This window comes from Cyclopterus lumpus, chromosome 17 (genome assembly GCF_009769545.1).
Source record: "Cyclopterus lumpus isolate fCycLum1 chromosome 17, fCycLum1.pri, whole genome shotgun sequence".
Classification (NCBI taxonomy): Eukaryota; Metazoa; Chordata; class Actinopteri; order Perciformes; family Cyclopteridae; genus Cyclopterus; species Cyclopterus lumpus.
Window position 1 is genome coordinate 19,709,065 of NC_046982.1, and position 25,918 is coordinate 19,734,982.

General features: G+C 43.2%; 2 protein-coding genes across 8 annotated transcripts in view; both read left to right on the forward strand.

Moving 5' to 3' along the window:
* Positions 1-273: 273 nt before the first annotated feature.
* mapre2 (microtubule-associated protein, RP/EB family, member 2) lies at positions 274-12,393 on the forward strand. 3 transcript variants are annotated; one of them, XM_034555204.1, is made up of 8 exons: positions 274-374; positions 6,638-6,765; positions 7,349-7,494; positions 7,649-7,865; positions 7,980-8,128; positions 9,537-9,695; positions 10,911-11,053; positions 11,269-12,393. In XM_034555204.1, exons 2-7 carry the CDS (start codon positions 6,645-6,647, stop codon positions 11,007-11,009), a joined length of 891 nt encoding a protein of 296 aa, XP_034411095.1. In that variant the 5' UTR covers positions 274-374; positions 6,638-6,644; the 3' UTR covers positions 11,010-11,053; positions 11,269-12,393. The 3 variants fall into 3 exon arrangements, with proteins under 3 accessions (XP_034411095.1, XP_034411092.1, XP_034411093.1); XM_034555201.1 differs by adding an exon at positions 4,721-4,850 and having other exon boundaries at positions 295-374; positions 10,911-12,393; XM_034555202.1 differs by lacking the exon at positions 274-374 and adding an exon at positions 947-4,850 and having other exon boundaries at positions 11,269-12,198.
* A 488-nt stretch (positions 12,394-12,881) lies between these two features.
* spidr (scaffold protein involved in DNA repair) overlaps positions 12,882-25,918 on the forward strand; it is a 28,142-nt gene continuing 15,105 nt past the window's right edge. For 2 of the 5 annotated variants that reach the window (XR_004611358.1, XM_034556153.1), the window contains exons 1-8: positions 12,882-13,136; positions 13,613-13,747; positions 13,869-13,923; positions 14,634-14,798; positions 15,650-15,786; positions 18,595-18,824; positions 19,462-19,577; positions 21,863-22,082. Coding sequence is in view for 4 of the 5 variants with exons in the window: in XM_034556153.1 (XP_034412044.1) it covers positions 13,122-13,136; positions 13,613-13,747; positions 13,869-13,923; positions 14,634-14,798; positions 15,650-15,786; positions 18,595-18,824; positions 19,462-19,577; positions 21,863-22,082 (1,073 nt within the window). In the remaining variant the exon portion in view is untranslated. Of the gene's footprint in view, positions 13,137-13,612; positions 13,924-14,549; positions 14,799-15,649; positions 15,787-18,594; positions 18,825-19,461; positions 19,578-21,859; positions 22,083-25,918 lie in introns of all 5 variants that reach the window. The other 3 variants (XM_034556154.1, XM_034556156.1, XM_034556155.1) reach the window with 3 other exon arrangements.

Consider the following 25,918-nt stretch of genomic DNA (forward strand, 5'->3'; position numbering starts at 1 on the left):
GTTTATTTGAAAATAAAATACATTTAACATTTTAAATAATGGTGGACTGAGTCAACCTTTCAACATTGAGTTCAACAAATATGAATTAGTTGGAAAATATTTGCATTTCTGTGGTAAAAGTGATGTGACACAGAGCGACGGAAAGCTTGTTGGACGTTCCGAACGATCAACGCATCAACACGTGATTGGTCTAACCGACTACAGATGTCTCCGACGGACCAATCAGCCGCGACGCCGATGACGCGCTGTCCAATCAAGTGCCCCCGGCTTCAGCTCCGGCGTATGGTGAGAAATGGGCGTTTGAGGGTGGAGTGACTCAGTCGGAAAAAGGAGCTTTTTCAAACACCTTGTAACCTGCGGAACGAACTTCACGGGTGAGTCTCGGTTGCTTTTGCCGAAAAAAGAAGAAGAAAAAAAAAAATATCCAAGTCTTGTGTGTGTGTTTTTCATTCGAGTCCGATAATGGTGGCCAACTGCCCGAACCGGCGCGTGTGCGTCGCCGGTTGGTACGCTGACGTTAACCCGGGTCAGGGCATATGTCGGCTGTCACTATCCCGACGAACCAGAATTAATAGTTGAATGTACGTAAGCTGGTCAAGATGAAGCTACCGTCCTCCTCTGTAAAACACTGGTTTTTTTTAATTCGGTTCTGCCATTGTTTCACTGTGTCGTCGCCCTTCTTTCCATTCATCACCGCTTCTTCATTTAACTGTCTGTGAGTTAGCTTCGTTCACCACATTCAGTGAAGCTAACTAGTTAGCTTGTTAGCTGCTTTAGAAATCTCAGAAATTAGCCTTTTTAGAAATGAGGCGTTAGCCTGTCTCGTATGTTTTCCTCATACAGGGGGACAGACTTGGTTGGGGGAGACCATGGACCTCCTTGGTCTTTTGTCTGGCTATCAAATTAACCCTTTTTTTTATTATTATTATTTTTTTCATTGGCAAAAGCTAACTTTTCTTTACACACGTGTGCTTAATTGAATGTCTTAAAGGCAGCCAATGACAAAAAGGTGGGCGAGATCAGTGCTCCCTCCTTCTCTGACTCTCCTTGTCCTCAGTTTTTCTGGTTAGGCATGAGGTTCCCCTAAAACATGTCTGTAATAACCCAAACAAATGTCTTTTATTAAGAATATTCTGCACCCTTAATAGTACTTTTAGACACCGAGCAGACATTAACCTGCTCAACCCGCAAGTCAGGATAACAATGACCTCCTTTCTGTTTAATTGAATGCTGAGGGCTGGGTTCTTTGGGTGGAGCCGCCATCCCACACACACACACTCACACTCACACTCACACTCACACTCACACTCACACACACACACACACACACTCTGGATCACCCAATGCTAAGAGAAAGCCTGGTGAGATATGACTAGAGAGCAAGTGAAGCTCTGTCTGGCCTCCAGTGGAATGAGTCCATGCACATCGGCCCAATGATTCATTGAACATATAGCTTTTATTGAACATATAGCTTTTATTGAACATGTAGCTTTCACAGAGACTAAAGAAAGCAACGTGAACATGCACGCAGTTGTTGTTTCCAGTCTTTTACCCGCCTCGTTCTGTCATTGCTACATAAAGCCACTTTACCCAATCGACTCCCAACAAATTGTATACGAGGTCACTGTTTCCCCATATTACATCACTGGACTTTAATGCATTATTCCTTCCTCAACCTGACAAGATTTTTTCGAGAGTCAAAGTTTCAGTTCAGCAGTCTTGAAACGTGTGAGGTCGTGTTCAGAAGAACAGAACTGTTTATCGCCAAGTACGTTACACATGCGAGGAACTCGCTGCAGCTTATAAACTCCTTCCTCGTAGTGTTATAAGTCATTATATAGTGTTATATGGTCTCAAATAGAACTTTAAAGTCACGACTCTATAACCCAAGCTGGACTTTGATCGTATTCATCGTCTCACCAGATCCTGAAACAACAAAACTGGGAAGACAGGTACTTTTGTACAGACAGATGAGTCTTTTGTTTATCTTTGTTATAGTTGTAGTAGTTAAGAGCACCAAGAAGGACAACCTCTCTGCAGGTGAAGGCGTAATCAAATAATAATATTTCACACAATTTATTGGGCTTCACAGTCCAAATGTTAATTATAACCAGGACACGCCTCCCCCCTCTGGTGTCACCTGAAGAGCTGTCAGACCGGGAAGTGTCAAGTTCATTCCAGTGAACCCGCGGCACACAGCATGGGAATGCACTGCCCACGTGAACGCGGCCCGCTTGTCCTTCTGCTTCTGAAGTTTGACCGCGTCGTTCCCCCTGCTGCTCGACGCCGGCCACAAAGCAGACCTCTGATGTTACGAGTTCCACAGTTTGGAGAGATTAGCCTTGTGTTTGGCTCTGCAGGGATTAATGTAAAGATTAAAGCAAAAGACACATTAGAGGCAGGAGATCCTGAATATGTGTCTTTCCAGAATAACCACTCAAGAGATGGATACCCTTTTTTAAATGTTATAGAAACTGTGAAAAAGAGCAGTTTAAAATACACGTGTTTAGTACGACGGTGGATTATTACAGTCCGTGGCACAAACACCCTCTTTGACGACTTGTGACTTTTTTTTAAAAACTCCTACTGTGATGACTTTTAAGCTAAAGGACCGAGAGCGATAATGTGGATTATGGCCATAACTTCACAGTGAAACACTGTTGGAATTTGAAATATGTGTGGAAAGCTGTAGAAGAAGGCAACTTCATAAAGCTGCCGCTGCACAAACGATAAGAAAATGGAAAAACTATAATAGGCTGAGTGAAAAATGGGTTTAACTGGTCAAATGAGACCTCAATCTTATTTGTTTTACATTTATTTTGTCAGACTTATCTGAGAGTTCATAAGTTTGTAGGTTTTTTTTTTTTTTACAAGTGACCTCAGCTGGCCTGATGGTGGCACCAGAGGAACTTGTTTCGAGTGAGCACACAGACCCAATGTTGTACCCCAATTTGAAAAGCATTACTGGATAGTTTCAAATATGATTCACCATTTTGACAGAGAATGTAGCTGCTAACACTGCGATTGGAGGTGGAAGTGCACATTGTAGAAGGAAACCTTGTGTAGATAAGTGACACACTATTTTGCCTTTTCATCAGAAGCAAGAAACTGTTGACACATTTTTCTTGGTAAAGCATTACTGACCCAAAAATGTGAGTTTGCCTCTTGGACTGATGGTTGTGCAAGATGGATCGTTTGTATTGATCTCAAAGTCTATACCTGCATTTCACTGTTTTAAAAAAAAAACATTTTATATAAACATGTGAAGGATTGTAATGCTATCAGAGAGACCGTGTGACAGACCCGTTTGCCACCATCATGCCTGGTAACCAGCCAGTCCACATACAGAAGCGTCTCCCCACTTAATATTCTGAATATTGAGAGTGCAACGGTTCATTTTAAATGCGCAAAAAGTAAGTCGTAGTAAATGAGAATTGGCCTTTTTTGTATAGCACGTGACGTGAATGAGGCGGTTTCCTCGGAGCCACTCGAAGCGGTTGCTCAGCAGCACAACTACAACACAGCAAAAGCAGGTTTTTTGTTATGTGACAACAACAGATGTGGCAACGACAGACGGGAGATAGCTGAGCGACCACACGGGCCTACATGACAACGGCGTGTATCGAGTTGAGATCTTTTGCATGAAAAGATCAAGCGTATTGTTACACCCCTACTGGGTGTTTGAATGTTTGTAGAGCTACATTATTGGTAATAATGCATCTGCCACAAATTTGGAAATGTATTCACTGCTTCGGAACACTGTGATGAGCATTTTTTCCCCCTAATTCAACGACATTTTATAGTACATTTTTTTTATTTTTATTATGTTATTTTCATTATCGATCAATCCACGTCTTATTTTGTTAAATTAATCGTTTGGTCTGTAATGTCAGAAAAAGATGAAAAATGCCGACCAGCACTCCAGAAACCAGTTAAACCATTACAAAAAACACTAATATTCACACGTAAATAGCTCAAACCAGTGGATTTATGCTGTAAATGACATTTAATAGATCATCAGAATTGCAGAGTTACATTTTTTGCAGTGTTTAAAAAAAAAATAATATTCGATTGTATTGACTATAATATGGTTGGTAATGAACACAGCCCACTACACTTCCACATAGCATGTGTTACGTCATCATTTCATCAGCACCACGTGTATTTATGAGGATCCAGCTTTTTCTTTTCACTGTCGTTTTTTTAAATTTTTAAATTTTTAAAAATAATAATAAAGGTGAAACTGGGTGGGCTGCATTTATTTTATTTTTCTCACACTTCATCATGCTCCCTCAGTTGATTTGAACGTCATCTCTGATCACGTGACGAGCTGCTCACAAAGTAGATCTGCATCTCAAAAACGCCACATGCATTGATCTAAACCGGGTTTTTTATTTTTTTATTTTTCTAAAGCACGCGGGGCGATCAATGTAATTTGGGTGTACTGAAATAGCCCACCATACGGAGCACGGGCAGCCAGCCCCATCAGTCACGTGGTACAGGGTGCAGCGACGTCATTAGGGCAGAGATTTGTGAAGAATAAGCAGACAGAAGGAAGGAGACCCGGAGGCGCGGCTCTCTCTCTCTCTCTCTCTCTCTCCTTTCTCTCTCTCTCTCTCAGCCTTTTGCAATCGTTCCTGTTGGGTTGTGTTTTTTTTTTTTTTTTTCCCCTTCCTTTCCTGGCCAGCGAGAGAACAGAGTATCTGTTCCACATTTCTAGACACCCAAATGCCCGGTCCCACCCAAGCCCTTTCCCCAAATGGAGAGAATAACAACGACATCGACCCGGACAACGGAACCAACATCATTCCTTACAGGAAAAACACAGTGCGGGGAGAGCGCGCCTACAGGTAAAATCTGTGTACTGGTGTCATGTTAGAAGCGATTCTATTTATATATGTATATATATTTATATATACATATATAAATATATATATTTTTTTAAATCATACAAACAGACACTGCTGCAGACAGAAAGCTGCATTCCGGCCTGGTCCTCCTGCCCGTCGCGTGTTTGGTTTCTCCGCTTTGCGCCCATCCGCCGGTGTCTCCTGTCACGTTAGCGCTCTGGCGTAAATCCCTTCTTGTTTTTTAAGTTAGCTTAAACCCTCCTTCTGTTAGGGTGTGTGTGTGTGTGTGTGTGTGTGTGTGTGTGTGTGTGTGTGTGTGTGTGTGTGTGTGTGTGTGTGTGCAGCGGCCCGAAAATACAGCGGGCCCCGGAGTAATGTTGTCATGTGGGGTTTTTTGTTGGTGCGCAATTGCACATTTGAGTTGCAGGAGCGGATCGCTTGTATTTAATGACAGGAACACGCCGACAGCCGGCCGCCCCTGCTGCTGCGAGTGGATCCCCATCGTGACGTGACACTTTGCAGCTCCCCACCAATCCCGTATATCTCAATATATATGTGTATATATGTGTTTTGAAGGTGGTGCTTTAATGTGCGGAACCTGCAGCACGAGCTTGATCCACCAGCAGCCTCCCCTCCTCCCCTGCTCCCCTCCTTCCCACACCCGGTTCGAGCCCAGGCATCAGCCCGGCCCCGGCTATCCCTGCCTGGCTAACAAAGCATGCTAGCAGCGCATACATCCGCTTTGTTGACATGACATCGACCGTTTCCTTCCCGGAGAATCGCTCCAAACCGAGGACTCTCCTGCGGCGCTGCGATAGCGACTTTATTGCGCACGGGGGGGGGGGGGGGGGTTGATCGTGACCCTGCATGAAATATAATCCCCGGTGATGATGTAGCACGATTTTGTTTTTAACACCATATCAGTCGGTGGAGCAATAAATAGAGGGTGGTTTTTTTTTAATGCAGCTGTTTCCCTTTTTATTTAAATTGGTTCAGAGGAAATGGTTGTGCAGCAATTCCGTTAAGGGAATTACATATGACTGCACCGTTCAGGATACATATCACTATGCATCTGCAAACATTGACCCTTTTGCATGTAACATCTGTTACCAAATGTGCTTTTAAAGGACTGGATTTCCACAAACCTGTTTTTTTCTTCTTTTCTTCCCATTGCAGTAAAATAAATGAAGACACTCGCGTGTTGTTGGGAAAACTGCAAACGAGATGTTTGTTTGAACTGATTTAATATTTGTAATATTCTGAACAGGATCAAGTACATTTGTGGTCTTTTTAATATAGCTGGTCAGGTGTACCTAATGTGTGGGAAACACTGGGAATGAGACCCCCCCCTCCCCCCTCCTCAGATGTTTGTCACACACTGTGAACACATTTTATGCATGTATCCATTGTGCTGTGGCCACGCTGTGTAACGGCCTAATCTGTAGCTTTAAGGATCAAAGTTTGAGATCCTTTGTTGCACCTGGTTTTTTTGTATATGAGCCGGAGTCTCCTCCGTTTAGCGTAGACGTTAAAATCTGATTAAAGGATCCCGGGCACGAATTCAAAGAGGGCCGACGAGGTTGTTAATATAGCAAATATGTGCAGCTGTAAAGGTTTGTTATCACTCTGCACGTTCAGAGACTCTTTAGATGCAGGAAAACTATTTGAATGTACTTAACATGTTTTTTAAAAGAGTCAGCAACGCGGCTAACATCACCGACACATTTTTCACCATCAACACCCCCCGCCTCCCCCATTTTTAAAGTATTGTCGTTTCTCTGTTGCAGTTGGGGGATGGCGGTCAACGTATATTCTACCTCAATAACCCAGGAGACTATGAGCAGGCATGACATCACTGCCTGGGTTAACGATATCCTCTGCCTAAACTACACGAAAGTGGAGCAGCTCTCCTCAGGTGAGAACCCGTGAGAATCTTCCTCCGTGGAGGTGTGTGTGTGTGTGTGTGTGTGTGTGTGTGTGTGGGGAGGGGGGGGGGGTTGTTTCTGTGTAAGCTGGCAGTTAAAGCAACCTGTGGAAACACGCTCATCTCTCTGGCAGGGAGTTGTCTATAAATAAACTTGTGGCTTGCCCTGTTCTCCTGCTGTAAACAGGTAATCCAATTAGTACGCTACTTGTTTGATGTAGATTACCCGTGTGTGTGCTCTCTCGTTGGGTTTATGTGAGTTTTATCTGATGGCTGACACTCTGCCAGGTTGAGATGGTGCCGTCTTTTTCTAATGCATAAAGGGTTGAACTGGGCTTCAGTTAATATTAGCCACATTACTGAGTATCTGCGTTAATAGTTCTCTTTTTAAGGAAACTGGGTCAACGATCTGGCTTCCCTGGGCGTTTTCTCTCTTTTTTTTAACTTTCTTTTTATATTGCAGTGGATTTCTGTCGTGCAAAGTCTCGTAAATCCTGTCCTATATCTGGGCCCTAGTCTTCTAATTTTCAAGCAAGGGATTATGTCCTCCACTAACATTTTGTTACGTCTTCAGGAGCCGCGTATTGCCAGTTCATGGATCTGCTCTTCCCCGGCTGCATCAGTCTTAAGAAGGTCAAGTTTCAAGCCAAGCTGGAGCACGAGTACATTCACAATTTCAAACTGTTGCAGGCTTCCTTCAAACGGATGAATGTGGACAAGGTGAGTTGCGTAACCATACTTTTTCATGTTGTTCAGGGTTTCCGCTATTTTAATGTTTGCTCCACACTGTGTGTGGTTTAAACGGTGTGGAGTAAACTGCATGCATTTTGTATTTCTCTTCCCAACCCCCACCCCCCCCACCCCATCGATTCAGATCATCCCCGTCGAGAAACTGGTTAAAGGCAGATTTCAGGACAATCTCGATTTCATCCAGTGGTTTAAGAAGTTCTTCGATGCCAATTACGACGGCAAAGAGTACGACCCGATGGCAGCCAGACAGGGTCAGGATGCCATCCCCCCACCTGACCCCGGTGAGCAGATCTTCAACCTGCCAAAGAAGTCCCACCATGCAGCCAGCTCCCCGACGGCAGGTAAGGAAAGAGAAGGCTCTGCAAAAACACGTGAAGCGATAGGTGACACGTGCCTCTATGTACCGGACCCGTCTCCCATCTCCGAGTAAAACAACCCCTTCTTGTCTGCCGTAGGAGCGTCGCGGTCGAGCTCTACAACTCCCAAGATCGCGACGCCGACGTCCAGACCTTCGTCAGCCAAAAAGATCCCTGCGATGGCGACACTGATTCCTGCCAAAGGGGAGAAAGAACTGGAAGCGCAGGTCACGCATCTCACCGAGCAGGTGTGTTCATGAAACGCTCGGTTCTGACCTCCGGATGTCAAGCGTTACCATTATTCTGAAATGATGCCAGCGAACCCTTTTTGTTTTCTTCACATTTCTACAATGATTTGTGTTGCTGCTCGCAGGTAGAATGGCTGCAGATAAGGATTATTTGGATTATGGATTAATCTCCCAATTACTTTGGCCGAAAAAATAGTGGAAAATGCCTGTTGCCCGACAACGTGGTCAAACGGTCCAAAAACACAAAGACATTTAGTTCATCATCATGCTGGACAAAGAAAACCTCTGAGAGGCTGCAACCGGGCACACTCTTGTCATTTTGCTTGTAAAATTACCTAGACAATAAAATGTAGTATTTATTTTTCAAACGTTTACTATTTTTGGCTCTAGATGTCACGGAGAAGCGGTTTAAGAGAAGAGACCAGAGAACTGCAACTAAACATCATTAACTCGACAACATTTATGAACACATCCATTTTGTTTACGTTACTCTTGCACAAATGCGGCTGTAAAATCATTCTTATTAATAATGTAGCTGGTTTAGTAGTCTGTTATACCAAAGACTACTGCAGCTTTTAAAGCCACCTCTTCACCACCACAACAACAACAACAACAACAACAACAACCAGCTTGGCGTAAACAAAATATCTTGATTGATCCAGACCTGTCCACTGAGATAAAGACTGCAATTGCTGCCTGAGGAAATATATTCTCTGTATTATTATTTTTTTACTTTCCTCTTTTATTGATCGGTGTCAAAGTCTTGTTTACATCCACTGTGATTAATCGGAGGCTCTAAAGTCCCCGTAGTGGTCGTCTGTCTCTATACGAGCCCCGAGAGAGACACGTGACCTGTCCAGGTGAACTCTGCCTTCACTCAATGTCAGCGCCCCCCACGACCCTGAATAGGACGATGGGATGGATTGACTAAACGGATCAATAGGTTATCTGAGTGAAGATTAGAGGGTTGATTTTCAATCAATAATAATCAGTTAAGCAACTTGCCCTTTACGACTCTAGTTTCATGTGACTTATGCTTTTGATAACTCCAGATAAAAGCAGCTATAAGTGTGTGTGTGTGTGTGTGTGTGTGTGTGTGTGTGTGTGTGTGTGTGTGTGTGTGTGTGTGTGTGTGTGTGTGTGTGTGTGTGTGTGTGTGTGTGTGTGTGTGTGTGTGTGTGTGTGTGTGTGTGTGTGTGTGTGTGTGTGTGTGTGTGTGTGTGTGTGTGTGTGTGTGTGTGTGTGTGTGTGTGTGTGTGTGTGTGTGTGTGTGTGTGTGTGTGTGTGTGTGTGTGTGTGTGTGTGTGTGTGTGTGTGTGTGTGTGTGTGTGTGTGTGTGTGTGTGTGTCATCTGGTGTTTGTCTCGTGGATTTCTTTGCTCATCTGTTGCCTTTTTTATTTTTTGTAGATGAACACATTAAAGTCAGCACTGGAGGGCGTGGAGAAGGAGAGGGACTACTACTTCAGCAAGCTGCGGGAGGTGGAGGTGCTGTGCCAGGATCAGGGTGAAGAGAGTGCCCTGTTTGTCGATCAGCTGATGGAGGTCCTTTACGCTTCAGACGAGCAGGTCAGTCGGAGAACCTCTTTTTTTTTTTTTAAATTAGAAGTGGATTCATGGACAGCTAGAGGCTGCTTTTTTCTTTTCCTGACAGATAAGATTTCGCAGCAGTGCGCACTAGTGAAACATGTGACTGCCGGTTTCCCCTGGTGGTAAAATCATGCGGAACTTATTGTGCGTTTGAAAGGGGTTCAGTCCTCAGAAGTGTGTGTGTGTGTGTGTGTGTGTGTGTGTGTGTGTGTGTGAGACATCCTGTAACATGAAGTTGTGTCAGCAGCTCGCTATGAATAAAGAAATTATCCTATAAACGCATAATCTTTTAATGACAATGGGTCATGTTTAGCTGATGGCTGCTTAGTAAGGTCAGTATTGTACTGACCAGAACAATCCTCCCTACTTAACATTTGTGTGTGTGTGTGTGTGTGTGAGATCGATCGCATGTGTTTGCCCTGAAGCTCGAGCTGCGATTGGGCCCTAAAATAAAACGGGCGCGACGACATGAACCTGCCTGAACCCAAGGCAGCGGTTTCTGGCGCAAGACTAATGAAAGACCTGAATTTCCACACTACAGTTTTTTGTTTTTTTTAAATACATTTTTTACAAACTACTACAACCTTAAAGGAGCATTGTGTAGGATTTATTGGCAGAAATTGAATATTATATCTATGCGGGGGGGGGGGGGGGGGGTTCAGTTGGTTAGAATCCTACACACGGTTCCTTCTAACTCAAACTGAAACTAAAAGTAGTATTTTTATATTTAGCTTCCCTTACAAAGTACAAACTGTTGCATGCAGTGTGCATACAATTGGAACATACTACTACGTCATAACATTGCACCTGTCATCGAGCTGCCTTGTGCTGCATTGTGGGTCAGAACACCCAGAACGGCTTTCTATATATATATATATATATATATATATATATATATATATATATATATATATATATATATATATATATATATATATTAAATAGAGGTTGTGTAACATCTCTCCTCGTAGGGAGGGAGTCTGGGATTTGACGGTGACGGCACGATGCATTTCTGCAGATCACGGTGGACCTTTCTCCTCGTTAATTAATCGTTAGTTAGGACCGAGTTATGGTTTTTAAGTTAACATTGGTGAGAAATTACAGCCGGGTCGGGTCAGAGAATCAAAGCTCTACGTGGAGAATACTCCTATTCAGTAGCACTAGTATTAAGCTGTTTGTTTGTTTTGTTTATAGGAGGGAGCGGAGCTGGCTGAGGGCGACGGACAGGAAGTGGAGCAGCAAGCCCATGAGGAGGCGCCAAATGATCAGCAGGAGGAGCAGGATGAATACTGACTGCCGTCATCGCTCGCCGCGGTTACGCCCTTCTTTTTAAATATGTGAGAACTGTTCAAGGATTTAAATTTTTTTTTTTTTCCTCCATGTCTTTTTTCACTTTTTTTTTTTATTTGGTTCTCTCCAAGACTGAGCACATGAAGCAACATCCTGAATAGAAGCACCGTCACCGGTTTCTTATTCTTTCTTTTTCGTATTCCCTCCTGCTCACTGTTCGATGTTTTTTTTCGTTGTGACTTTTGGTGAACTGCTGTGGAAGACTTGGCGGTGACGATCCTCCACCGGCAGAACGAGCTCCGACCGTCACTGAGGTTTCTAAAGGACCGCGAGGGGCGGAGAGGCGGTTCGAATCCCACAGTAGACGTGATGAAACGCTGAAGTTTAGACGGGTAGCTGTTACCCGTCGGTGCAAGTGTTACCTTCCCAGCTTCTTCCCTTTCCCTTTTTTAAATTTTTTTATTTTGCATATCGACAATAATAATCACAAGAACGCAATAAGCAAAGCCCTGAAAGGGCTCGTAGTAGCTCTTATTTAACCTCCTTTCATATGTTGCACTGACATTTGACTCTGTATAGGACAATCTGTCCATAGACCCCCCTCACCATATTTATTGTTATTAATCCTTTAGGAATAGTGCGAGATTCTGCATTGCGTCCTCATGAAGGAGGACACTACAGTCAGTGAATTGTGAATAAAATGTAGTATAATGCCAAGTTCTGACTGTTGGACAACCGTCCTCCACAAATTTTCATGATTTCAGATAATCAGTGTGCTCAATGATGTGTTCTTCACACCATACGAGGCAGTTTGGTAATAGAGTTAACCTGGTTATGCCATAAACGTTATTCTGGACTAGTTTTGTTACGATGCAGCATTTAAAAAAAAAAAAAAAAAAGTTTTTAAACCTCAGCTGAAACTTGTGGTCTGTTCAGATTTCAGATTTTTTTTGTGTTCTTTTTTTTAAACCACAGGTCTTAGGGAGAGTCGGTTCACTGAGTAATTGCCATGCTATATTCCAGTTAGTACATCGTATTCCCCTTTCTTAATATTGCATTTACTAATATTGAACTGGGCAGTGCACCATAATGCTTTAGTTATATATATATTATTGTGTAAATGAAAAAAGAATGTAAACATGTACTGTCAATAATTAATGAATGGTAAATGTTTTTTTTGTTTTTTTCAAGTCCCACTCATTATGCATTCCCCCCAAAAAACGTGTTGCATGTTTGCATTTTATTTGTGAATAACTTGACCTGCTTTTTACATATTTAATAAAAAATAAAAAATATGTTAAGTGAGCTTTTTGTATGTTTTAACCTGCTATTTGGAAGATGTTGACATTCAGATGCATTTGCTGTAATAAAATGTACGTTTCGAGTCCATGGGAGCGTTGTCGTGTCACTCCAGCAGCAGCAACCGCCCATAATTATAAGAAGTAAATTAAGTTATAGACTACTTTATGGTGAAAGAAGCATCCAGATATTTACTTAAGGTCCCAAAAGTATAAGAAGTCAAAAGAATAAAAATAATTGCCAGACAAATATACATGTGTATTATAGTCATCGATGCATAATGTGAAAACTATACATCACATTAGGCATCTGGTACGGGTGGAGCTAATCTCGATTACTTTATACACTGCTAGGTAACCTAATCCACCATAATACCTCATCATTTATTATGTATATAATGTATTAATAATATCAGTATACAAAGTAACTAAGTAATTTGTCAAATCAATTTAGTGCAGTAAGAAAATACAGTATTTGCCTCCGAATTGTAGAAGGGTAGAAGTATAAAGTAGCACAAAGTGGAAATAATAAATAAAGTACAAGTACATAAAATCTAACACACACACATACGCATGCGCACACTGACAAACAGACAGGCAGACGAACGCGAACGGCCTCCGGGCCATGCTGGTGGAAAAATGGAACACACCCCTCTCTCAGGTTGAGCAACAAGCCTAAACTCTGTGTTCTCCTCGTTAGTTACCAACCGCCTTCAAACCTCTCCTTCACAACGACGGGGTTAATACAACGTATGGGTGCTTCGTGGACACACTTGTGACTTCAGCCGTGGCTTAAACGTTGTTTTATTTAGTCGCCATGGTTCCCAGAAAGGTAAGACAATCCCGCCGGCTAGTTAGTTTAAGCTAACTTTTAAAGCTACATGCTACATTAGCTTTGTCGACTTTATACACGTCGTGACGCGTTTCAACCGATTTATCTTCATCTTGGCTTCATTATTACAACAGATGCGCCACTTTTTAAATGTAACGGTTATTTTTTAAGACCCGAACTGAACCGCCATCACGATGATAATCAGAGCCGAGTGAGAGTAAGCCAACCGGTGTTTCGGTTTAACAGGTGACCGTGTTAACTGGAGACTTTCAACCGAACGCGCCTGTTGTCGTGGTTACGACAGCTGTTGATCAACAACGGGCTGACATTCTTCTGTCAACACGGTCTCTTGTTAAACCGTAACACTGGTTCTTTTTAATTAGGGACGAATTATGTATTTTATTGACGTGACGCCAACCTTTTAAAACCCCTTTTTTGTTAAACTTTATATATTTTGCTATTTTATTTTTTTGTAGCGTAGAAGATGCCACAAGGATGCGAAGTGTGCTTTCTTCCCGGAAGACGTCGGAGCGGGGAGACTTTCATCCGAGTCCTGCGCCAGGAGCTGGGAGACGTGCGGGGACAGTTTTCTGGACACTCCGGCGATGAAGGTCGTCAAAAACCACGAGACGCGTCACCACGTGATTGACAGCCACGTAACACTCGCGTTGCCCTGCGCTCTCGCGCAGTAGTCCTCTGACGTCGTTGTCGATGGTGTTTTTTTTGTTGCAGAATGTCAAGACATCGGGGAGGAAACTGTCTGACTTAAGAAAGTCTCCTGCTATAGGTAATTAGTTGTTAGTCTGGTTATAACATCTGGTACATTAAGGGCTCTGCAATCTATTTATATAATATTGTCACTGTAAATGTATATACAGTGGGCTATCTCAGTATACTCGTGATCCACTATTCTAATAATAATAATAATAATGTACACTTTATTGATCCCACAGTGGGGAAATTCTTCTCAATATTATAATTATAAGATGTAAACACACATTTCTACAAGGGTTGAGCATCAAACTATAATATATATATATATACATATATATATGTATTTGTATTTTTATTGTTTTTTCTAAACCAAAATATGTGTGCCCATACCACAGTTTATAAAAAATGGTCAAGTAGTGAAAGTTGCCATTGTTTGGTTAGATTTATAATCTTGTTTACTTGTATTTTAATTCTAAAAATCTCCGGTTTTATACCCTTTTTTTTTCTTCTTTTTTTTTGTAAGTTGTTTCCACCTCTTTTGTGAACAGAATATCATCTTTTTGTTGAAAAATATGCTTCTAAGTAAGGGGTCAAGTTTATTTTCAAAACAATGTCTTAATTTAGACAGTGGAGGGGGGGGGGGCCGAGTAAGAGACACACAAGAATATAAACCGTTTGAGTGCACATGCTTCTCTACAGGCGGGGAGTGCGTTGTCAGTTTCCTCATCTTGTCCTGACCACGGTGGGATGGAGATCCTCTTATGCACTCTTGTGTCTGCTCAGTGCAGAGCGGTGCCGTTAATGAGGACCCGGTGCACATCGCGTGGAGCTCCAGTGACGGCGAACGGTCCGATGATGAAACCCAGGATCAGCAACGGCTTCCTCGGAGGCCGCGGAGACCTGCAGCTCCCATTCAGTCTTACACCAGAGCGCTGCGCACGGAAACAGGTACACAAGGCTGTTTTGAACTGGACAGTTCAGCTTTTTATGAGCTGACTTGTCTCAGACAAGACTATTTATATCATGATACTTAAGTGTGACAACAGACGCACATATCTTTTAAAGGCATAATTCAACATTTTAGGATAAACACTTATTCAGTTTCTCGCAGAGTTAAATGAGAAGATTGATATCACTCTAGTGACAATCTTCTGATTTTAGTCTGCAAGAAAGGGATTAGATTAGATTAGATATATATAGTTTATTCATTCCATGGGGGAAATTTGTTTGTATCAGCAGCAAGCATGTTTACAATATATACAATAAAATAAAAATAATAGAGAAAATAAAAGTGAATTTCTTAAAATGTTGAATTATTCCTTTTTTAAACGGTGACTTTGGTATTTTTCAATGTTTTTGTGTCTGAGTGTTTTAATGGGGACGGCAATGTTTCTGTTCTCCAACACACCAAACTGACAACACCGGCACTCCTTTCTCAGACTCTCACTCAAGTTTCCACCTTGTCTTCCGGCAACAAGTCACATGACACAAAAACAAACTGACTGGCAAAAGATAAAACAAAAAATTAAAATCCTTTCTAAATAACTTCTTTTATTGGATGTAAATTAAGGCTTAGGAGTTGCCCCAAAGGATTACATTGTGTCTCCCTCAATACCAGACCAAGTAAAACAATTATGGTCTTTAGTCACTTTAATACAAAAATATGAGAACATATAGCTGAGGAATTTTCGTCACTGCTGTGAGATGTTGAAAGTTAGAGAAAAAGGCTAGTAAGTAGAACTTGAGATATGATTCTTGTTTTCATTCATTGCTTTATTTATTTATTTATTATTTTTTAGAGGACCTTCCTGTTATTGACACAGACAGCGATCTGGATGAATTCGAGGAAGAAAAGGACAGCGGGCAACAAATCTCTGACTGTGAATCGGAGTGTTTTGATGAAAAACCAGAAGATTTTCCTCTTCGACCTATAAATGTGAGTGAACTCTTCTTATTCCGACACTGTGTGTTACACTCCCAACGATGCACCGTTGTCCATGAGCGCCATTCAGCGGTCATTTTCTCCTGGTTGATGTGTCTTAATGAACACTAGGTGGCGCCACACACCCACATAAACCCTGCGTACCTTTTTTTTTTTGTTGAGTCCAGTCTGTTTCTAATTAAAAGTGTTAAGTTGACTGCCAGTGCACTCCGTTATCTTAGAAGTGGTGCCACAAGCGTCGGTACTTTCCCTAAAGCACAGTGACACACCAGATGATGTTCTTCCCACTGAGTGTTTTAAACCTGGCTTGCATCTCTCTCTCTGTCTGTATCATTTTAAAAAGAATACTTGGCGTTAATATGTTTTTACTCTGGTTTTGAGTCATTATTTGATTGTACGTGTAGCCGGTGCACCACTAGGTGGAGCGTTGCGGTCTCCGCCTCTCTTTCTGAGGGGGGTCTCGAACCAGCAGAGCAAAAAAAACTTGTGTTTTAGGTCAGAATCCAAACTGTCAAAGTTCACAAGCTGAGGCAGCAATAAAGTCTGAGCGCGGAGGGAGAAGCTGCCTCATATCCACAAGCACGTGTTAAAACGGATAGGAATGCATGTCACTCTAGTGAGGACAATGGATGCTTTTTATCCTCTTTTCAATCGTGGTGTTATTGATGGAAACCAAAACACCGCGATCAATAGATGGAAAATGAATTAACTTTTATTGACTTGAGTCTTTTTTAATGTTCTCCAGATATTTGATTGGGCTTTAGAGCCTTTTTAATGTTGCATTAAAGAGATTTCAATATTTTAGTGGGTTTTTGACTGTTCTTAAGACCAAAACAAAGTCATTCAATGATGTCAACTTGGGCTCTGGCCATTTTTTCCACTGCTCACTGAATATGAATAGAAAATAAGTAAACGGCAGATTAATGTCTCAAGAAAGCCAATCCTGAAAACGCACCGTAATGCGACGCGTGCACTATTTCTTTCGACTAATTATCTTTTGAGTTATGGTCGTAGTCGGTCGTTCGTTGGCCCTCCTGTACGCCGTGGAGACTTTGACTCAGGAGCCACTCGGGATCAGTGTTAGTTAAAGGCAGGGCAGAATGGACAAGGAGCGGTGGAGGTGTTGTGCTCGGGTTCAACCACACACACACACACACACACAGCGTGTAATGGTACCACGTGTAATTGATCCACTGGATGTGGCCACATTACTGCGGCGATGCGTTTTTTTTGTTGGCGATGATTTGAAGCCTGTAATCGATTGAATCTGTGCCCGCTAATGATTACAAAATGAAGGTGTAGTTAAGTCACAAGTATCCTGTGATGAATATCTTTTGAGTTTTTGCAGGCTGTTATGTGGAGAGGAAGCAGATTAACATCCCTCCCAGCCCCCCACACACAGACCCAGCTACTTCCTCTTGTCACAGTTTAATGTGCTGCTATCAGCTCTCGTTGAACGAGACTCGAGATCACCTAACTGGAGGCTTGTGGTCAGAGGCCTCCTGGGGAGACAGAGGGGGTCCTCGCTTTTCAGACATGGTTACATGGCGTGTTATAGGAATAACGTTTGGGTATCTAATTTAAATTATCTAGTTCTTTTTTTTAACTATTTACAATCGGACCAGGATGCTGCAAAAAAAAAAAGTATTGTAAAATAAATAAAGGTTGACTTTCGATAAATTATAAATATGTCAGCAAGGCATAAAAATAGTCGCTAGCGTTTTGTTTAGCAACGTTGCATTAAAAAAAAAAAAAAAAAAAGGTAGATATTTATATTTAATTACCGCAGTTACCACTAGTTTGGTTTTCTTTTGCTGCTCGGAGAGAGCTTGCTTACACACTGCCAATTTCATATAAAACCGGATCTAACAGGATACAGAAGAGGACCATCCCAGTCCAAGTCCAAGTTTCTAACTCCAGATAAATGTACGGCTGACTCACTCCACGTATGCCTGCCAGATTTCTGTGTTATTGTACTAGCGCTGAAAGTGGATAGGCGGAGCTGTGAGGGCTTTTTTTTTTTTTTTTGCATCTCAAGGCCGAAGAGGATGGCCGCTTCCCAGATGAAGCGTGTCCACGCCGGTCGCTCAAAGGGTCACCGACCTCCTCGACTGCACCAGAGCACCCGTTGCTAGACCCGGGGGGGAGGGGGGCACACCGTGTCAACAGAGCGGGACTATAAACATATTTTTTTACTACTGTTTGTTCAGAGAAACATGCAAGTCTTAAGCCGCCGCGCAGAGCCTGTGTACTTACAATGCTTTCAGTGCCGGGTGAAAACATTTTTGAGCCGGGGCCAGGGACATAGTGTTCCTTTCTCTCTGTGGCTGGTTAAGAGTGTGACGTTTGCTGGCACGGCGCCTAGCAGGGTCAAGTTGATTCAAATAGGACAGCAGCGCGTTGGCTGGCGGAGCCTGGTATGCTGGGTCTTGTCTGCACATGACAGGAACTCTGGTTTTCTCGTGAATTTTTCCATGAGAACTGCTTCCCTCAGGTGTAGTGAGCATTAAAAAAAAAAAAAAAAAAGCTTCAAGCCCTATCTTGTGAGTTCATCAGCCTGACAGTGTATCATTGTACCATATCCACCCACTGTATGATTGAGTTTATTGATTTGATTTAATCTGTAATGACTCATTATTATGAATATCTATTATCCCCCTCCTGTGTAGTGGTACTTTATCTGGAATTTAATACCGTAAAACCTTTTTTAAATTAAATCAAGCATGAGCTGTTTCAAAATTGAATATTTTTATTTTAAGGTCAATTTAATAACAAAAAAATCATTCTTACTCTTTTCCCTAGATGACAGAGTTAGAGATCTCAGGCTACGCGTCTGAGGGCGAGAACGTTGACGTCACGACGACCTCGAGCCGACCGGGCTCTCCTCCGCAAACTGGCGAGGTCAGCAAGAGGTCAGTGAGTGACTGGGTCAGGTCCGCTCAGGCGATGCTCCAGACTCCTCAGAAACCGCAGACCACCAGGCCGTCCGTGACACCGGAGGACTCGGCCAAAAAGAAAAGGAAATTTCAAAGGTTTGACTTGTCGTTCATGTTTTTATGAAGAAAAAAAACAAACACATTAAGAGGCGTACCAATTGTCCCGTGAGTCTAAATTATCTGCTGATCCCCATACGATAATTGTCTCCTCCCTATTTAATCTGCTCACTACAGTGTGTGTGTGTGTGTGTGTGCGTGTGTGTGTGTGTGTGTGAGACATCCTGTAACATGAAGTTGTGTCAGCAGCTCGCTATGAATAAAGAAATTATCCTATAAACGCATAATCTTTTAATGACAATGGGTCATGTTTAGCTGATGGCTGCTTAGTAAGGTCAGTATTGTACTGACCAGAACAATCCTCCCTACTTTACATTTGTGTGTGTGTGTGTGTGTGTGTAGCCATATCGCTCGCTGCCACACATCAACGTTTCCACGGCAGAACGGGTGATGAAAGGGACACCTGGTGTCACAATGTGGGCGTTGAATGTCACTGCCATCTCCGAGCCCACCGAATCTGACAGATGGCTTATCTGTCGTCTTCGACAGCTTGCGTTTTGCGTCAGAAAATCAATTTTCCTTGAGATAAACCGTTCTGCACGTGCGTTTTGTTTTCCGACGCCGCGTGAGTTCATCAAGCGACTTCATCTATTGTTGGTTTGGTTTTTTTTTGTAGTGGAGGTCTCGCCGAGAGGCTGAATCGACTCCAGTGCAGACAGAGGTCAGCCGTCGGCTTCTGGAGGCACCAGTCCATCTCTGACACCACAACAACAACAACAACAACAACAACAGGTGATTAACACAAACCAGGGCCAAGTTAAGGAAGTGTTGGGAAAATGTATAGGCTAATTTTTAAGTGCCTCATCACCCCAATCAATCAGATTTATATTTATTTACATGTTGCAGTCGGCTTCGTGGAATACATCGTCCAATGAGATCTCGCTAGCGAATAATAATTAGCTCAACTCTTTCAGAATAAGTAGATAAAAACAAGCCCGAAGAGTATCTAATTGATACGAATGAATAGATGCTTATGAGGATATATGTACTGTATGCGCTTATGTATCATGTACTATATATGTGTATACAGTACATGTATGTGGAGATTACCATATAGGAGTTTGAATAAGTGTGTGCGCGCATCTGTGTATGGGTGGATCACTATGTATGTATGTATTAGTCATAATCAGAAATGCAATCAATTGAAGCAGTGAAAAGAAATTGTGTGTGATTCTCTCCATTCTTCTCATGAGTCCACCTTAATAACATCCACAATAATGTTGTGGTGTACAAAACAAAAAGAGGGCTGATGTGGGTCAAGACGGGGGGAGGACCTAAGACTCCAGATTCGACTCCTGCTGAGGAGTTGGCACTTCAGCACTGATAAGATCCTTAATATATATATATAGTCATGGGAATGCATTTTCATTAAATGGCTAATCTAACTAATATCGCTCCTTCATCAATGGGATCTCTGAGGAAGGGAGCTGCAAGCTTATCCAGCTAACTTAAGTTAGCCTGTGCTACTGGAGCAGGTTCAAGTTTATGGCTGCGGTGATTTTGCCAAACTCGCTTCGTGGAACCTGAAAAGCCTGACCAAACTCCGTTAGCCAGGTATGAGGAACAGTGTGTGTGTGTGGGGGGGGGGGGGGGGGGGGGGGGGGGGGGGGGGGGCAGTTGTGTTCGCCACAGTTACACCCAGGATGCTGCACACCATTTATATTTGACAATGAACTTTGATTTGTGAGTGGGACGATGCCCTCCTCCGTGTGTGTGTCTGTGTGCGTGTGCGTGTGCGTGTGCGTGTGCGTGTGCGTGTGCGTGCGCGCGTGTGTGTGTGTGTGTGTGTGTGTGTGTGTGATCATATGGAGAAGCTGATCGCTGTGAACACACTATGTAGGTGACAGGAAACTGCTCGCCTAGTTCTTTTTTTCTTTTTCTTCCTTCTCGCGGTTCACCAAACCACGTCTGTTCTCTCGTTGGGTGTCTCCTTTCACGACGGGACGCAAGCGGCGGGCTTAAAGGTGACGGTTGATTGTGGGGGGAAAAAAAACAAAAAAACACATGATGCACCTTTTTTAGAGTTCGCGGTCAGTCGATTTGGTTTAATTGGCGTAGAGAGTTAAACGGAGGGTGAAAGTGTCGAGGTTTGTAGAGGTGGTTGTTGCATTGACGGCCAGCTCTGCAGTGCAGGACGTTTTGACTTTCAGGAGAGGGTTTGTGTGATTTTATTGTTAAATTCCTGAACAACAACACTAGGTTACCAGGTCATCCTGCTGTTACATGACACCTGTTTATTTGGTTGTTTGCTGTAATTTCCGCGTGTTATATAAACGCACTCGCGCAAGTGGCCCCGCCCACAACTTGGCAGATCATTCTAGGCCGAGAGGAGGACTCGAGGACGGTCTCGGGGGTTTGGCCGACCGCCCCCCGCCGGTTGTTCTGCTGATTTTGTAATCGGGGACCTGAACGCACGGAGCGCAAATGAAGTGCTTCGATTTCACGCTCGGACAAATGCATGTTAAGACCTAATGGCTCTCTAGCGATCCCTTTTTTTTATGATTTTGTCTTTTTATTGTATCAGGGTCCGTTAACACACGCAGACACTGAAGTGCTTTGTCAAGGGAGATTTTCACAATTCAACGCAAATCAAATTTACACAGCAAATGATTTGACACGCGGCCAAGTGGCTCTCTTATCGCAGTTTGATTTACGACTCCGGGGCATTGTCTCAATTTGCTTTCCTTAATTATATCTGTCGACCACATCGCGCGGTGCCAAAAGAAGCAAAGTCAGCTCCATAGTGAAATTCCAAACATTTGCACACTCACCCAGTGGGATTCGCTGTGTTTCTTGTCAAGCTCAGGCTGACTCAGTAACAGCTTTTAGCTATTCAGTGCAAATTATCCTGATGGTAAAAGCAAATTACTCTCTCAACGCGTAATGAGTCCCACAGAGAGCAAGAGTCCGTGAGAGCCCGAGTGCACTTTTTTTTCTTTTTCTCTTGCATGTACACACACACACACACACACACACGCACACTCAAACATCTGTGTTGTTGTTGATCTGCTCTCCAGTGGACAGGCCTGGCGTGCTGGTGCTGGAGGTGCTGCAGGTTCAGGAGGAGTGCGGCGTGCAACTGGTGCTCTGCGAGCACCACCGGCCCCCCGGAGAGGCCCACCAGCAGAGAAACCCCCCCTCCGAGGGGAGCGCTCATGTGCTGGTGTTGTTCAACAGAGAGACCGGCGCCCAGCTGATCCCCGCACCCAGAGACGTCGTCCACATATACCCGCCATGGTGAGAGGATGCAGTCACGCTTTTAAAGCCCCCCCCCCCCCCCCTTCAACCAACTCTGGGTGTTTGACCTTCACGGTGCAGAATAATGTGTGTGCAGAGGTCGACCGGTTCATCTGCTGAAGGGGAAAGTTTCTCTGTGCTCACCCTGAATCTGAGTTTAACACGTGAACATGTGAGAAGGGTTTTGTGACATCAGAACCAGTTTGGAGCCAATGCTGTCTTACAAAAAGTGTAATGAGGAAACCTGAAGCCTCCTGTGGACATGCATTGAGACCGGAGGGTAGCAGACTTGTTGTTGTTCAGTGGACAAAACCTGTTATTCAGATGTCTTTAAAATGTCTTTTTAAGGGGGTATTTAAATGAAAAATCCCATTTAGCTGCAGTCGGATTTGAATATTTTGGCTGCTGCCGGGAAGTTATCGGGGTCCGACAGTGACTGACGTTAAGCACCAGCTGCAGAAGACTTTGACTGGGAGGTGAAGTAATGAGGACCATTTGTCACCTTTAGGGGGTTCTTCTGCTTTTTATAAGATGAATTGCAAACCGTTTAAGGATTTACTGTCACGAAAATGACGAGTTTCTCTAGAGCCAATGACTGAAAGATACATTCGATCGGTTATAATATATATATATATATATATATATATATATATATATATATATATATATATAAATATATATATATATCTACGTACGTTGCAACTATGTGGTCTCAAATAGAGCGGCGGGAGAAAGACACAAATCTGTTTCTTGCACTTTCCTGTTTTTGATTTTCATCGTCCTTCTTCGGCCAAGCGATCGCAACAAAAGAAAAAGAAGAAAAAAAAAAGACTCCATTACACAATTCAAGACTGACTCACGACAAAAAGAGTGACGGGATCTCGTGAGATAACGCTGAGGAGGCATTCTGATCGTTGGAATAAAACACGCAAACACATTAAAGAAGAAGAACCGTGAACACGAATTCTGTATGACTGATGATTCTTTTGGGGTTTAAGTATGAAAATGGTAAAGGCCCAGATGTGAAGGCAGGGCGGAGAGGTTAGGAGGGGTGGTGTGTGTGTGTGTGTGTGTGTGTGTGTGTGTGTGTGTGTGTGTGTGTGTGTGTGTGTGTGTGTGTGTGTGTGTGTGTGTGTGTGTGTGTGTGTGTGTGTGTGTGTGTGTGTGTGTGTGTGTGTGTGTGTGTGTGTGTGTGTGTGTGTGTGTGTGTGTGTGTGTGTGTGTGTGTGTGTGTGTGTGTGTGTGTGTGTGTGTGTGTGTGTGTGTATTGTTTTGGAGTCGGAGCGAGGCAGCAGTCGACTCCAGCTGTTGGGAGTTTAGGTTTAGTGTACTCTGGAATATCCAGGCTGGCGGCGGCGCAGGGGCCTCCTCGGCGCTCTGACGTCACGAACGGCTCCAGGGAATGCTTCGCATTCCTCTTCCTGGCAGTCGTTAGGTCATTTCCAGCAAGCAGGGGGAGAAAAAGAAGAAGAAGAAGAAGGAAAAAAAAACACACAGTGGGATTATTTTCTGGAGCAGAGAGTGGAGGGAGCCAAAGGAAAGAGATTGAAAACACATGGTGGTTTGAAAGCACCTCTGGCTTTAGCACCTCTCCTTCCCCTGTTGTATTCCTGTCCTGAAATCACAAGGAGGAGTAGAGCCCCCAACCCCCCCACACCAAACATTAACCCCCCGTTTACTCTTTCAAAGAATCATTTCTCCTCCTCGACTCCTCTTTCTTTTGTTTGTAAATGACCATTTTAAATCAAACGATATTCTAACTCGATGATTAAAAAACAAAAAAAAACAAAGTCTGGGTGATGACAAGCTTCATATTCTCTAAAGAGATGCACACACGTCCGACTTCCAGAGTGACATGAAGTGGAAAAACCCGGAATTCAGAGCATCGGCGCGTCTAGTAAAATTCCTTCACGGTTTCCTGTGACGACGCTCAGCAGCGGCGAACCTCCTCCGCAGTTCCTGCAGAGTGACGAGTTTTTTTTTGTTGTTGTTGGCTCCTCCCACCTCCCACGCCTTTGCGAGTGGGCCGAGGCCTGAGCGGAAATACCTGCGGGGATTATTCACTCGCGAGCTGTGACGCCAGCAGACGGGGCCGCGCCTTAACTTCGGCTACCTGTCTGATGACAGCTGCCCACTCACCTGTCTCACGACGGGGCCTGTCTGATGACAGCTGCCCACTCACCTGTCTCACGACGGGGCCTGTCTGATGACAGCTGCCCACTCACCTGTCTCACGGCGGGGCCACGCTTCCTGGGCGGGCGTTGTACCTGTTCTGAACAGTGCGTTCCCGCTCGACTTATGTCCCTCTATGGCTTTCAATGACTAACTGATCTCGAATCAGATGTTGGCCTGATAAACGTACCTTTTCTGAACAGTGCGTTCCCGCTCGACTTATGTCCCTCCATGGCTTTCGATGACTAACTGATCTCTAATCAGATGTTGGCCTGATAAACGTATCTTAAAGATACATGCCGAGTCATCAAAGAGTGAATACGCAACGTATTTTATTTGTCAGGACGGCAAAATAAAGAAATAGGACGGCGATTAAAAATACAATAGGTAAAGCTTAAACTAAAGATTAGACTGTTACGGAAGGGATACTGTCAACTCATTGACTAATAATGACGTTATATCGATCGTTATTATTGATTCATCAACACGTAAACAGTAATTTACTGTTGTTGGTGTTTTTAAGTGGCCCTAATGATCCTGTAATTTGATGTGTAACATTTCATCATGCGTTATGAACTGATTGTTTTGTTTTAACTTGAAAGTTGAGAAAGATTTTTTTTTTTTTTTTTAATAATATAAGAAGTGTAACCAGCTCACTTAATCAATGACTCAGTTCATTGACTGTCAGAATCAATGAACTGAGTGGGATAATGCGACTACTTAACAGCCTTAACGATTACTGGCTGAGTCAACTGTCTGTGTGTCTGTGTGTGTGTGTGTGTGTGTGTGTGTGTGTGTGTGTGTGTGTGTGTGTGTGTGTGTGTGTGTGTGTGTGTGTGTGTGTGTGTGTGTGTGTGTGTGTGTGTGTGTGTGTGTGTGTGTGTGTGTGTGTGTGTGTGTGTGTGTGTGTGTGTGTGTGTGTGTGTGTGTGTGTGTGTGTGTGTGTGTGTGTGTGTGTGTGTGTGTGTGTGTGATGAAGACAGTGCCATGAACATGTATGCCGAGTTGCAGTCAAGGAACAATAACTACTACCTTGGAGAAGCTGATGTTATACATTTAATTTGAACTCGGCGCCCCGCATGAAGCCGTCAACGATCATTATGACATTCCGGACAAATATTATTATTATTTTTTTAAATTTCTCGTGTTCATTCAGGCGAGCCGTGACACGTCCCGTCAGTTCCAGGCACACCGGTGATCTCGTCTCTGAGTCAGTGATAAGCCAATCGTCCCACCATTCATCCGTGTCACTCACTTGTGGAAGAAATTAAGTCGTGACTCAAAACTCACCATTGCAATTATCTATTGTTCCGGTTGTTTGATTCTCAGGCTCGGCACCTGTGTGTGTGTGTGTGTGTGTGTGTGTGTGTGTGTGTGTGTGTGTGTGTGTCATTTACCTTTTTTAGTGAGTTGAAACTAAACCGGAACTGTTTCTTAGATTTCATGGTGAGTGAAATCTAAGCTGGCAAAATTCAGGTCACGTTTGTGCCTTAATTTTAATTACATTTTTTTGTCTGTTTCTGACTTTTTTTTTTTTTTTTAATCTTTTTTTTTTTCCATGATGTCACATTTGGAAAGTGTTTAAATCAAGCTTATACAGAAAAGTTATCTTTTTACCTTTTTTTTTTTTTTTTAAAGAGGACGAAAAGCATCCGTTGTGTATG

What these genes read in the sequence shown, in the direction of transcription:
- mapre2 (XM_034555201.1), top strand. Translation starts at nt 4,729, where the DNA reads ATGCCCGGTCCCACCCAAGCCCTTTCCCCAAATGGAGAGAATAACAAC. An exon ending in AGCCAGCTCCCCGACGGCAG is followed by an intron (nt 7,866 to 7,979) that starts GTAAGGAAAGAG and finishes TGTCTGCCGTAG; the next exon opens with GAGCGTCGCGGTCGAGCTCT. An exon ending in TTTACGCTTCAGACGAGCAG is followed by an intron (nt 9,696 to 10,910) that starts GTCAGTCGGAGA and finishes TTTTGTTTATAG; the next exon opens with GAGGGAGCGGAGCTGGCTGA.